General features: G+C 43.0%; 1 protein-coding gene across 4 annotated transcripts in view; it reads right to left on the bottom strand.

Annotated features, from left to right (window-relative positions):
• Window positions 1-200: 200 nt before the first annotated feature.
• Window positions 201-12,641, bottom strand: part of pds5b (PDS5 cohesin associated factor B) — a 148,043-nt gene continuing 135,602 nt past the window's right edge. For 3 of the 4 annotated variants that reach the window (XM_033022878.1, XM_033022880.1, XM_033022881.1), the window contains exons 34-35: window positions 8,185-8,341; window positions 201-1,258 (exon numbers count right to left, since the gene is read on the bottom strand). In XM_033022878.1, the coding sequence (XP_032878769.1) occupies window positions 1,223-1,258; window positions 8,185-8,341 (193 nt within the window). In that variant the 3' untranslated portion in view covers window positions 201-1,222. The remainder of the gene's footprint in view (window positions 1,259-8,184; window positions 8,342-12,641) is intronic. The other variant, XM_033022879.1, reaches the window with a different exon arrangement.

Raw genomic sequence — 12,641 nt, 5'->3', positions numbered from 1 at the left:
TCCTGCAGCAGCTTACGACAACTTTGTGCAGTTCAAGATACAGGTAGAATTTCACTACAGCTGAATTTTTCTCCAGTAACTCAAATAGCTACCTTTGTAAAACAAAATAATTTTAATCTGATTAAACCCAAGTTTTGGTACAGATTGACAATACAGAAATAAAAATCAACAAGGAGAATATTATTGCAGGCATTTTTTTAAACGATATATCAAGTGCATTTCAAGCAGAGCAGAGCAGCTGTTACAATGCAGAAAGGCTCCTTGTCTCATTAATCACATACCACAATGAACAACTTTTAACATGATCTAACTCTTGGGAACCATAACTTAGGGTGGATTATCCTTCAAAATACCCGTGGGTTTTTTTTCCCCACTATAACAAGGCAAACTCAAGTTACAGGATTTTATTGGTACAGTAGATGGATACAAATTTGACAAGGAAGGTAACTAAAGGTGTACAATTTCAATGACTAATACACCATCAGTATTAAAATATTGTAACTAAAACCCTTTTATTTTTCCAATTTTATCTAAATTTCTACACAGTTCTGGCATCAATACTGACAAGTAAAATGCCACAAGCATTTTCGGTTGACTTCACATTTTATACAACTGAGGACTTTCTGTCCAACATCTTCAGTGGTGGAAAGCAGAAGCAGCGGAGATGACCACGGAAACAAGTAGATATAATCATACACAAGGGAGTTAGAAAAAGTGACTTTCCAACAAATCTAACCACAGAAGTATGTGTTGCAGGAAATTGCAATATATTTGTTCTTTCCAAGAACCAGTCCCTTCTCAAAATAAGATGCCATGGAAGGTACAATTATTAAGAAGTATTGCTTCAGTTGTCAGCGTTCATTGTAACCAACTTTCTTCACCCACACATTTAATACACAGTTGTGTTGGTGATTTAAAGCTGTAATTTAAAAGCTATACAAGCACATTTTCAATCAAAACATTAAAAAAAATATTTACAATATCATTTATTTCAATCTTTCTGTAAAGTCAGTACATTGTAGTCAGCACACATCACAATGCAGGACAACCACAATTAATGAATTGATGTGTTTGCCAAAAGCTTGTGACCTTAGGACTGCAAATGCAAGGGAAATAGATACAAGGTGCCTTCTTTAACAACCAATTATCAGTTAAACAGTGTCCTGCCTTGAACTTTACAGCAAATTCTTAAGCTCCAATGCAAACAGGAAATAATTACTCTTCATCTTCTTCCCCTTTTGTTGGGCTTGCGTCGCACCTGTAGGACACAAAAAATTTTTTTGAAAGACTAATATTTGTACGATACTCCAGTTACAATTTTCATGGGATCCTAATTACAGCGTGCATTCCCTCAATTCAGTTTTAATTAACACCCGATTCAAAGTTTCCAAATAATTCATATTTAATTGTTTTGAAAAGGATTTATTACAAGATTTACTACATTCCAGTTTTAGTTCCAGAGATACAGCATGGAAACAGCCCCTTGGGCCCACTGAGTCCATGCCAACCATCGATCCCCTGTTCACACTAGTTGTATGTTATCCAACTTTCACATCTACTCCCTCCATACAAGGGGCAATTTGACAGAACAATAACCTACAAATTTCACAGGCAATAACCTACAAAGCTGCACTATCTTTGGGAAGTAGGAGTAAACCAGAAGTCCCGGAAGACACCCACACAGTCATTAGGAGAACGGGCAAATTCCACACAGACAGCCCCCAACGTCAGGATCTCTGTTGCTGTGAGGCAGCCACCCTTGTACATGTTATGTTCCTATTCCATTTTAAACAAATAATCTAGGATAGGACAGATAAATGAAAACAAAAAGAAAGTGAAGCACTTTAAAGTGTTTTCTCATTTAATCAAGGACCTACAGCAGCCAGATGAGTGAGCAGATTGAGTGCAGCCTGCAGCAGTTGCACGGAACGGTGGTGGAAGGAGTCACCTCATCACGCTGGGCTAGGCCAACCCCGACTTCATCGATCCAGTGCCGCTAGGACACTGGCCTTTAACAGTGGGAAAATAAGAAACTGATTATCTCCTTGGGCCAAGATTGGACTTTTCAGGGAAATGGAAGTTGCAAGATGGCGCCAGAACGTGGCGACACTGTATTGTCCAGAAGAGGATCTCTTCACTCATGCTAATGCTACACAGGAGAGTTTAAACTAGACTGGTAGGGGGGGTGGGATCTCGTACAGCACAGAGGCACGTGAGAGGCCAGAAGTTGGTATGGAGGGTGGTGTGGGAAAGGTTAGTGGATAGAATAGGCAGGTGATAGGCAGAGGGCAAGGAAGGAGGGTTAGTTTAAACTGCACGTATTTTAATGCAAGAGGCCTGACGGGTAAGGCAGATGAACTTCGGGCGCGAGCGCCTGGGACGTTGTAGCCATGACTGAATCCTGATTAAGAGAGGGTCAGGACTGGCAGCTCAATGTTCCAGGTTACAGGAGCTTCAGGAGAGACAGGGTTGAGGAAAAAAAGGAGGGGGGAGGTTGCACTCTTGGTTAAGGAGTATGTCACGGCAGTAATCAGAGGTGACATTACAGACGGTTCGTCTAGTGAGGCTATATGGGTTGAGCTGAGGAACAAGAAATGGATGGTCACCTTGTTGGGGGTGTACTACAGACCCCTGAATAGTCAACGGGAATTAGAAATATAAATATGCCAGGAGATTGCAGGCAACTGCAGGTCAAATAAGGTTGTTGTAGTAGGGGATTTTAACTTTAACGAGTTGACACTGTGCTTAATTCTGCAACGCGGGTCATCATAGGGACGCTTAAGTCAACACCTTTGCAGTGGCTCCCTGTCCTCTCTCATATCGCCCCTCCCAGCATATGCAGAAGGGAGAGGATGTTGAAAGATTGGTGCACCATCGAGACTAACCCTGACCTTCCCATCCATGCTGACTTGAACAATCTGCCCAACATGCGCCTGAAGTCCTGCAAACACTTCTGGTCTTCCGTTAAATCCCTGGAAGACTTTGACTCAGAGATTGAGTGGCGCAGAGCCTGGAAAGATGCCAACACTAACAACGGAGAGGCCATCACAGACCCCTCAGTAAAACCACTGGGGTTTGACCTCCATCGCAAGCAATGGCTAACCCTGAATAGAATCCTCACCCTCCATGCAAGAACAGCCCATCACCTGCATAAGTGGGGGATGACAGACAGCCCTGCTTACAACTGCGGACATCCAGACCAGACCATTCCACACATTGTGAATGACTGCCCACTGAGGCTTTTCCCTGGGGGAATCAAAGCCATCCACCCAGTAACTGATGCTGTCCTGGCCTGGATGTCTACCCTTGATCTACAACTTTAGGCTGTGCACGCCATACGCAAGAAGAAGACTTTCCCAATATAGGCTGGGAAAATCATAGTGTGAAGGGTTTAAATGGGGTGCAATTCCTCAAAGGTGTTCAGGAGAGTTTTCTTAAGTAGTGTGTAGTGATTCCACACATGGGAGGGCAATGCTGGAAATTGGGAAGGGTAAGTTAATGAAGTGTTTGTGGAGGAGCCTTTTGGGACCAGTGACTACAGTTCGATTAGGTTTAAGATAGTTATGGATAAGGACGAAGAGGGTCCACGGGTTAATATGCTCAACTGGGGCAAGGCCAACTTTGAGGGTATGAGAGAAGGTCTCGCTCAAGTTGACTGGAGCAGGTTATTAGAGGGGAAAGGAACATCGGCCAAGTGGGGTGTTTTTAAAAGTGTGCTGACGAAAGCTCAGCATATGTACGTTCCCATTAGAGTGAAGCGCAAAGCAGGCAAACGTAAGGAAGCTTGGCTGACGTGGGAAGTTGAGGCGTTGGTCAAAAACACGAAAGATGCACGGCACAGGCATAGGCAGCTGGGATCAAGTGCATCCCTGGAGGAATTTCAGGAACTAAGGAGTAAACTGAAAAAGGAATTCAGAAGGGCAAAAAGGCGCCAGGAGATAGCTTGCGGATAGCATTAAAGACAATCCCAAAAGATTTTATAAATACATAAGGGGGAAAAGGGTAACTAGAGACAGAGTGGCCCTCTCATGTGGAGCCACAGGAGATGGGCAAGGTCCTAAATGAGTATTTCTCCTCTATTTACCGAGGAAGTACTGAAGGTACTGTCGTGTTTGAAGGTAGACAAATCTCCAGGGCCTGATCTGATATATCCGAGGACATTGTGGGAAACTAGAGAGGAAATTGCGGGAGCCCTGGTTGAAATTTACTAGTCGTCCTTAAATACAGGAGAAGTGCCGGAAGACTGGACTATTCGGCCCTTCGAGCCAGCACCACCATTCAATATGATCATGGCTGATCATCTAAAAATCAGTATTCCTTTCCTGTTTTTTCCCCATATCCCTTAACTCCTTTAGACCAAAGAGCTAAATTTAACTCTCTTGATAACATTCAGTGAAATGGTCTCCACTGCCTTCTGTGGCAGAGAATTCCACAGATTCACAACTCTCTGGGTGAAGAAGTTTTACCTCATCTCAGTCCAAAATGGCCTTCCCCTTATTCTTAAACTGTGACTCCTGGTTCTGGACTCCCTCAATATTGAGAACATTTTTCTTGCATCTAGCTTGTCCAATCCTTTAAAAGATTCCCTCTCATCCTTATAAATTCTAGTGAATACAAGCCCAGTTGACCCATTCTTTCATCATATTTCAGTCCCGCCATCCCGGGAATTAACCTGGTGAACCTACGCTGAACTCCCTCAAAAGCAACAACGTAATTCCTCAAATTAGGAGACCAAAATTGCACACAATACTCCAGGTCCGGTCCCACCAGGGCCCTGTTGACTGCAGTAGGACCTCCTTGCTCCTATACTCAAATCCTCTCGCAATGAAGGCCAACATGCCATTAGTTTTCTTCACTGCCTGCTGTATCTGCATGCTTACTTTCAGTGACTGATGCACAGTACAAGCGCACCAAGGTCCCGTTGCACCTCCCCTTTTCCTAATCTGACACCATTCAGATAATAATCTGCCCTCCTGTTCTTGCCACCAAAGTGGAGAACCTCACATTTATATTGAATCTGCCATGCATTTGCCCACTCACCCAACCTATCCAAGTCACACTGCAGCCTCATAGCATCCTCATCACTGCTCACACTGCCACCCAGCTTGTGTCATCCGCAAACTTGGAGATGTCACATTTAATTCCCTCGTCTAAATCGTTAATATATATTGTAAATAACTGGGGTCCCAGCACCGAGCCTTGCAGCATCACACTAGTCACTGCCTGCCATTCTGAAAAGGACCCGTTAATTCATACTCTTTGCTTCATGTCTGACAACCAGTTCTTTATCCCATGTCAATGCCCTGCCCCCAATACTATGTGCTCTAATTTTGCACACTAATCTCTTGTGTGGGACCTTGTCAAAGGCTTTTTGAAAGTCCAGATACACCACATCCACTGGCTCTCCCTTAACCATTCTACTTGTTCCATCCGCAAAAAATTCCAGAAGATTAGTCAAGCATGATTTCTCCTTCATAAATCCATGCTGACTTTGACCGATCCTGTCACTGCTTTCCAAATGCGCTGCTATAACATCTTTAACAATTGACTCAAGCATCTTCCCCACTACCGATGTAAGACTATCTGGTCTAGAATTTCCCGTTTTGTCTCTCCCTCCTTTCTTAAAAAGTGCGGTTACATTGGCTACCCTCCAGTCCACAGGAACTGATTCAGAGTCGAGAGAACATTGGAAAATGATCACCAATGTATCCACGATTTCTAGGGCCACCTCCTTAAGTACTCTGGGATGCAGACCATCAGGCCCTGGGGATTTATCTACCCTCAGTCCCAATAGTTTTTTCCTGACTAATAGAAACATGGAAAATAGGTGCAGGAGGGGGCTATTCGGCCCTTCTAGCCAGCACCACCATTCATTGTGATCATGGCATGAAATATGAATTCCCTTCAGTTCCTCCCTCCCACTAGACCAGTGGTTCTCAACCTTTTTTTGGCCATGCCCCACCTAATCACCTCTAAAATCCTGATGCCCCCCCCCCCCCATATTTTAGCACGAGCAGACAAAGAAATAATTCTCAGAAAATGGAATTTACTCAAAATAACATCTGAAACATAAACTACATTTGTTTACCTGATGCCCCCCTTAAAAATCAAATTGCCCCCCTGTGGGGCGTACGCCCCACGTTGGGAACCACTGCACTAGACCCTCGGTCCCCTAGTATTTCTGGGAGATTGTTTGTGTCTTCCTTAGTGAAGATAAAACCAAAGTACTCATTTAACTGTTCTGCCATTTCTTTGTTTCCCATTATAAATTCACCTGTCTCTAATTGTAAGTGACCTATATTTGTCTTCATTAATCTTTTCCTTTTTACATATCTGAAGAAGCTTTTAGTCAGTTTTTATATTCCCCGCAAACTTTCTTTCATGCTCTTTATCCCCCTTCTTAATTAACCCCTTTGTCCTACTCTGTTGCGTTAAATTTCTCCCAGTTCTCCGGTTCGCTGCTCCCTCTGGCCAAATGTGTATGCCTTTTCCTTGGATTTAACACTATCCTTGGTTTTCCTCGTTAGCCACGGTTGAGTCGCCTTCACCGTTTTATTTTTTCGCCAGATAGGGATGAACAAATTTTGGAGTTCATCCATGCCGTCTTTAAATCTTTACCATAGCATCTCTATCGTCAACCCAGTCCATCCTAGCCAATTCCCGTCACATACCTTCAAAGTCTCCTTTCTTTACGTTCAGGACCCTAGTCTCCGAATTAACTGTGTCACTTTCCATCCTAATGCAGAATCCCACCATATTATGGTCACCGTTGTCCAAGGGGCTTTGCACAACAAGATAGCTAACTAATTCTTCCTCATTACACAACACCCAGTATAGGTTGGCCTGTCCTCTAGTCGGCTCTTCTACATATTGGTTTAAAAAACCATCCCGTATACATTCCAGGAAATCCTCCTCCTCAGCGCTGCTACCAATTTGGTTAGCCCAATCTATTTGTAGATTAAAGTCACCCATGATAACTGCTGTACCTTTGCTACAGGCATCAATAATTTCCTGCTTAATGCTATCCCCAACCTCCCTACTGCTGCTTGGTGGGTCTGTATACAATTCCAACTAGCGTTTTCTGTCCTAGGCTATTTCGCAGTTCTACCCATATGATTCTACAGCATCCAAGCTAATGTCTCTCCTTGCTATTGTATTAATCTCCTCTTTAACCAGCAATGCCACCGTTTCCAGAACTAGAGGGTGTGAGCTATACGGAGAGGTTGAGTAGGCTGGGTCTTTATTCCATGGAGCGCAGGAGGATGAGGGGTGATCTTATAGAGGTGTACAAAATCATGAGAGGAATAGATCAGGTAGATGCACAGAGTCTCTTGCCCAGAGATGGGGAATCGAGGACTAGAGGACATAGGTTCAATGTGAAGGTGAAAAGATTTAATAGGAATCCGAGGGGTAACCTTTTCACACAAAGGATGGTGGGTATGTGGAACAAGCTACCAGAGGAGGTAGTTGAGGCTGGAACTATCCCATCATTTAAGAAACAGTTAGACAGGTACATAGATCTGTAAGGTGTACTATGTAAGTACTATGTAAGGTGTCCTTGAGATTTTGTATGAAAGGCGCCCATTAAATATAAAATTTATTATTATTATTATAGATCGGACAGGTTTGGAGGGATATGGACCAAGCGCAGGCAAGCAGGATTAGTGTAGCTGGGAATTATTGGCTGATGGGCAAGTTGGGCCGAAGAGCCTGTTTCCACAGTTTTTACCCGAAACGTCACCTCCATAGATGCTGCCTCACCCGCTGAGTTTCTCCAGCATTTTTGTCTACCTATTTCCACACCGTATGACTCTCTACCTGATTTGGCCAGCAGTTCACTGTATCTCCGTACACATGACAATAAATAAACCATTGAATTTTATAGCTACTCAGAGGTTTTCCAAAGAGAGTTTTCAATAACCTGCCATATGTGAGAGAATATAATAAGGCTACGTGTGGCAGCAGGCCTGGTTTGTAGCTGCGATGAGGTAAGACTATTCGATTAACATTTTGTAACATTGTCAGCACCCGAAACGTGGCAACAGGGTGACGTCTGCTGTATGATTTTACCGGATTGTATACAAAAACAAAGAATTTCACATGTGACAATCATTGAATTAAGTAGTTCTAACACTTTGGAGTTGAAAAAATGGTTATATATTAACACAAATGTACATTTCATACCCTCAGTGTACTTAATTGATTATCCTCTTCTGCATTCACTCCATCCATTGAGACTTCCGGGGAAATATCCATGTTCTCCAATGAACTATCATGACGCAAATTCATATCTGAAGAATTATTCTCTCTACTGGCAGCTTGCCTTGATCTTCCTCCTCGACTGTAATGACATGAGAAACATGTCTTCAAAGTTGTGATAATTATTACGAAAGCAACAAAACTGCCACAGTGAATAATTAATACACCGATCTAAATGTGATTTGCTACTGGGTTTGTTTGAGTGAAAGTATCCACCACTTAGCTCATCGTCACTTTAAATGAACTCTAATGTTTTCAAGGTAGAACACAAAGTGCTCGAGTAACTCAGCACTTTAGGCAGCATCTCTGCAGGACACGGGTAAGTGACGTTTTGGGTCGCGACTCAAAACATTGCCTTTCCATGCCCACCAGAGCTATTACCTGACTCGCTGAGTTACTCCAGCACTTTGCATTCTATGCAAGATTCCAGCATCTGCAGTTCCTTGTGTCTCTTTAATACTAACAACATGGTGCTGAAAATACAACTTTTAAGACAGGGAAATATATAACTTTCAGTTCCTCGTACCACTATCATGCTTTATGTATTGTCTGGAAACCAAATATGCACTCACTGTCCAAACTTTAGTGTCTCAGTCCAACACCAAGAAAAACAGACACATCTATAATTCACCTCATTGAATGCATTGATTAACATCTCCTTCTTCTTAGGCTCTTCTCGGGGTAGAGATGGACTCATTTCCACTCCAGCGTGGAGTTGTGGGAGATGCTTTTGCACGGTTTCTTTTAACGGTTTCACAGAACAAAGTTCATGGATTAATTAAAACTGGTGACCAGGTTCTGCAGCATGGGCTTAGCACATAAGATACAAACACCCACATCTTGTACATACACACACTGATGGGGTACCTCATTGAAACTTACTGAATAGTGAAAGGCCTAGATGGAGTGAATGTGGATAGGATGTTTCCACAAGTGGTCGAGGACCAAAGGGCACAGCCTCAGAATAAAAGGAAGTACCTTTAGAAAGGAGATGAGGAGGAATTACTTTAGTCAGAGGGTGGTGAATCTGTGGAATTAATTGTCACAGAATGCTGTGGAGGATATTTTAAATGCAGAGATTAGGAAGTGTAGGGAAAAATAGATCAGCTGTGATTGAATGGCAGAGTAATTCTGTTCCTATAACTAATGAATACACACGTCATGGACACACATACAACTTGATAACCCAGGATCTTTTCTCAAGTAGATGCCTTTGCATTCTTTCAGTATGGATGCACTCTACGATAGTCATGACCTAAAACCTCAATTACAACTTTTGTTTACACTTAGAACTGGCTCAACTCCAATGGATTACCCTAATTATGTGCTAATTATCAGTGGAAGTCATGCAGCAAAAGAAACTGTATTACAAGTAATTTCTGTTAAACCACCCCGATTTAAATTATGTTATCATAAAATATGTATGAAAACGTGTAACTTTTCCTCCTTTCAACACGGTGAATAGTTAAGTACCTATAATTATAATTTCTATACAGACTTGATAATGATGACTCCAATGGCACTACGTTTGTTAATGACAGATGAATGGAAAGCAGTTTCACAAGAATAGTGGATTGTATAAGCGAGTTCGGTATTACAACGGCGCATGCCCAGGTCATGGGTCATTCGGGATAAACATTCTCGCCAGCTGAGCTACTGTGTAGACCTGCGTATTCATTTCAATGAGATTAATAAATAAATGTATCCGTCAAATATGTTAGCAGTCGGCCACAGCGTGCTGCAGGCTGCACAAATCCACAATTGTATCTATTTAAATTATTGACTCAATACGGCACCAGCCTTGAAAACACAAGAATGCCTGGAACGAACCTGTCAATTATCAAATCCTTGGCATTAGCCCGAGTCACAGCCATTCAAATTCGATATTGATTTACACGTATTACAAGTTGTGTGGTCACCCAATTTCAGAATCACATTTTATTCGCCAAGTATGTTTTGCAACATACGAGGAATTTCATTGGCCAAGTCAGTCATACAATTATAAGCAGCAGATCACTCCAAAAAACACATTTTAACATGAACATCCACCACAGTGACTCCTACACATTCCTCACTGTGATGGAAGGCGAAATAAGGTTCAAGTCCATCCTTAGTTCTTCCTTGGTCGTGGGCCTCGAGCCCCCGTTGATGGGATGATCTTAACTCCCGTAGCCGGCGGCTTTCGGGTCCTCCGTGTCGAGGCAATCTGCTCCTGCATCGGGGGGATAACAACTCCCTCACACCGGACGATCGAATCTCACGTCGGGGCTGGTCGAACCTTCTGCGACGTTGGAGCTCCCGACTCGGCCTCATCCAAGACTGCGAGCCCTTGGTGTTGGTTCCACAGTGGGGGCGATCCCAGGCAAGGGATCAGCACCGATGTTAAGTGGGGCTCACGACAGTCCAAGGGAGCCTCCAGCTCCATCGATGGTAGGCCGCAGAGCCCGGAGAATGTGATCCGAAAATTGATCACATCTCCGGGAAGGTAAGAACCTGAAAAAAGTTTCCCCCGATCCCCTCCCCCTACCCCCACATAAAACAAACAGAGAACATTAAAACAAACTTTTAACGCACTAAAAAAATAACAAAAAGAAAAAAAATACGAACAGACTGGTGGCAGGGCAGCCATCTCCCCGGCGCCCCTGGTGGTAAGAATTTGAGACAGTTCTTACATTCCTATCTAAACAACCTTCCTGGATTGAAGGAAACGAGGAGAATGTGCTGTGTGGGGGTAGGTTGGAAAGTTCAGATTGGATTCGAACAAGCTGGTTAAACTTTCGAGATGGGTTGGCTTAAATAAAGATGCTGTCACTTTAACCTCTGGGGTTGGTTCCAGTCTGTCAGGGCACACAGTTGGGAGCCGGCTATGGGTGACCGGGCAGTGATAATTATGAGAATTTGCAGCCATTTGAACCGCAGCCAAACTAGAGGCTTCACTCAGGTCGCAGCTCGTCAGCTGATGAGACCTGTTCTCGCTCTCTTTGAAGGAGGCGCGGCCCCGCCCCAGCGAGTGGACAAACGCGGAGCCAACCCGTAATATGAGTGCGAGCATTTTCTCAGTCAGACTTTGTCGACAGTTGGGGTGGAGGATCTGGGTGAGAGAGAGCGCTGGCGATGCCGCGCAGATGGAACAGTTTAATAACGACCTATTACAATCTGCCCTTCGGCCACTCAGCAACCTGGGCTGATCTGATCTGACAGCCCTCTCGCTAGCTCGCTGCATGCCCGATCTTAACGCAGAACCTCCACGAAACATTTGGGCTCCAGGTAACACCTGCACAAAGAGCCTCTGCTAATAAGGGCTGGTGAACTGTGCTGGTCAACGTGCACTGGGCGAGATGGCTGGGGGAAACGCATCACAACCACCACAAACTTGGAATAACACAGACCCTCCACTCACTCAATCCAATAAGAAAGGGCAGGCATTTTGCAGTTAATGTCTTATTTTAGATTGGCGGTTCCTTCACAGTGCCAACCCTGTACTCAGTTTTTCTCGCAGATGAATCTTTCCTTAACGGTACATTCACACCGCCTGTAGGTAAAGCATCAGCCCACATCACACTAATACAGTAGCTGCCTGCCTCAGATTAAATATATTTTTACACATAAATTATGAATAAAGATAAGAAAATGTTTCAAACACAAGTAATATTTCATATTCCAGTAGCAAACACATTAAGGATTAAATGAAAATAATAAATTCTTTAACTTTTTGAATATCTCATAATTGCAGATTAATGAATTGTACTAGAATTGGGACTGTGTAAGTAGTGTGTGAACAGCAGAACAAGAAATGAAGCTATTGACAGAATTCTAGATTAATTCCTTGGTACAATAGTTGACAATTTATACACAGTTTATACAGCACTGCGTTCGCTTTAAAAAAAAAATCCCGAATGACCGTTGACAAATCCCATGATTCCTTGCGTTTATCGAGATACCGAACTCACTTATTAGTGCCTTCTTTAGGACCAGGTAATTGCAGCTTGCTTGGACGTACGTATATATTGATCATTAATTGAAATACAAACAAGGATATATGGCCAAATCAAATTTTTATGGGTTGTTTTAAAAAAGAGCATTTGATTTCAGCTGCAGATGCTAGTTTTCACCGAAGACACAAAAAGCTGGAGTAACTCTGCAGGTCAGGCAGCATCTCTGGAGAAAAGGAATACGTGTCGTTTTGGGTCGAGACACTTCTTCAGAAAAGTATTGTATTTTGGAAATGTGTCTGACATAGAAGAGTTCAATTTTCAATTTAGTGAGGATCAGATTTAAATTTTTTTTCATAGAAAACAGTCCGAAGAAGAGTAGCGACCTGAAACTTTTCTCCAGCATTGTGTGTCTATTCTTGCCATTGTTTAAATAACTAAATTATACAA

This window comes from Amblyraja radiata, chromosome 6 (genome assembly GCF_010909765.2).
Source record: "Amblyraja radiata isolate CabotCenter1 chromosome 6, sAmbRad1.1.pri, whole genome shotgun sequence".
NCBI classification, from domain to species: domain Eukaryota; kingdom Metazoa; phylum Chordata; class Chondrichthyes; order Rajiformes; family Rajidae; genus Amblyraja; species Amblyraja radiata.
The sequence above is the reverse complement of the archived record's forward strand: the minus strand, read 5'-3'. Positions and strand labels throughout refer to the sequence as shown.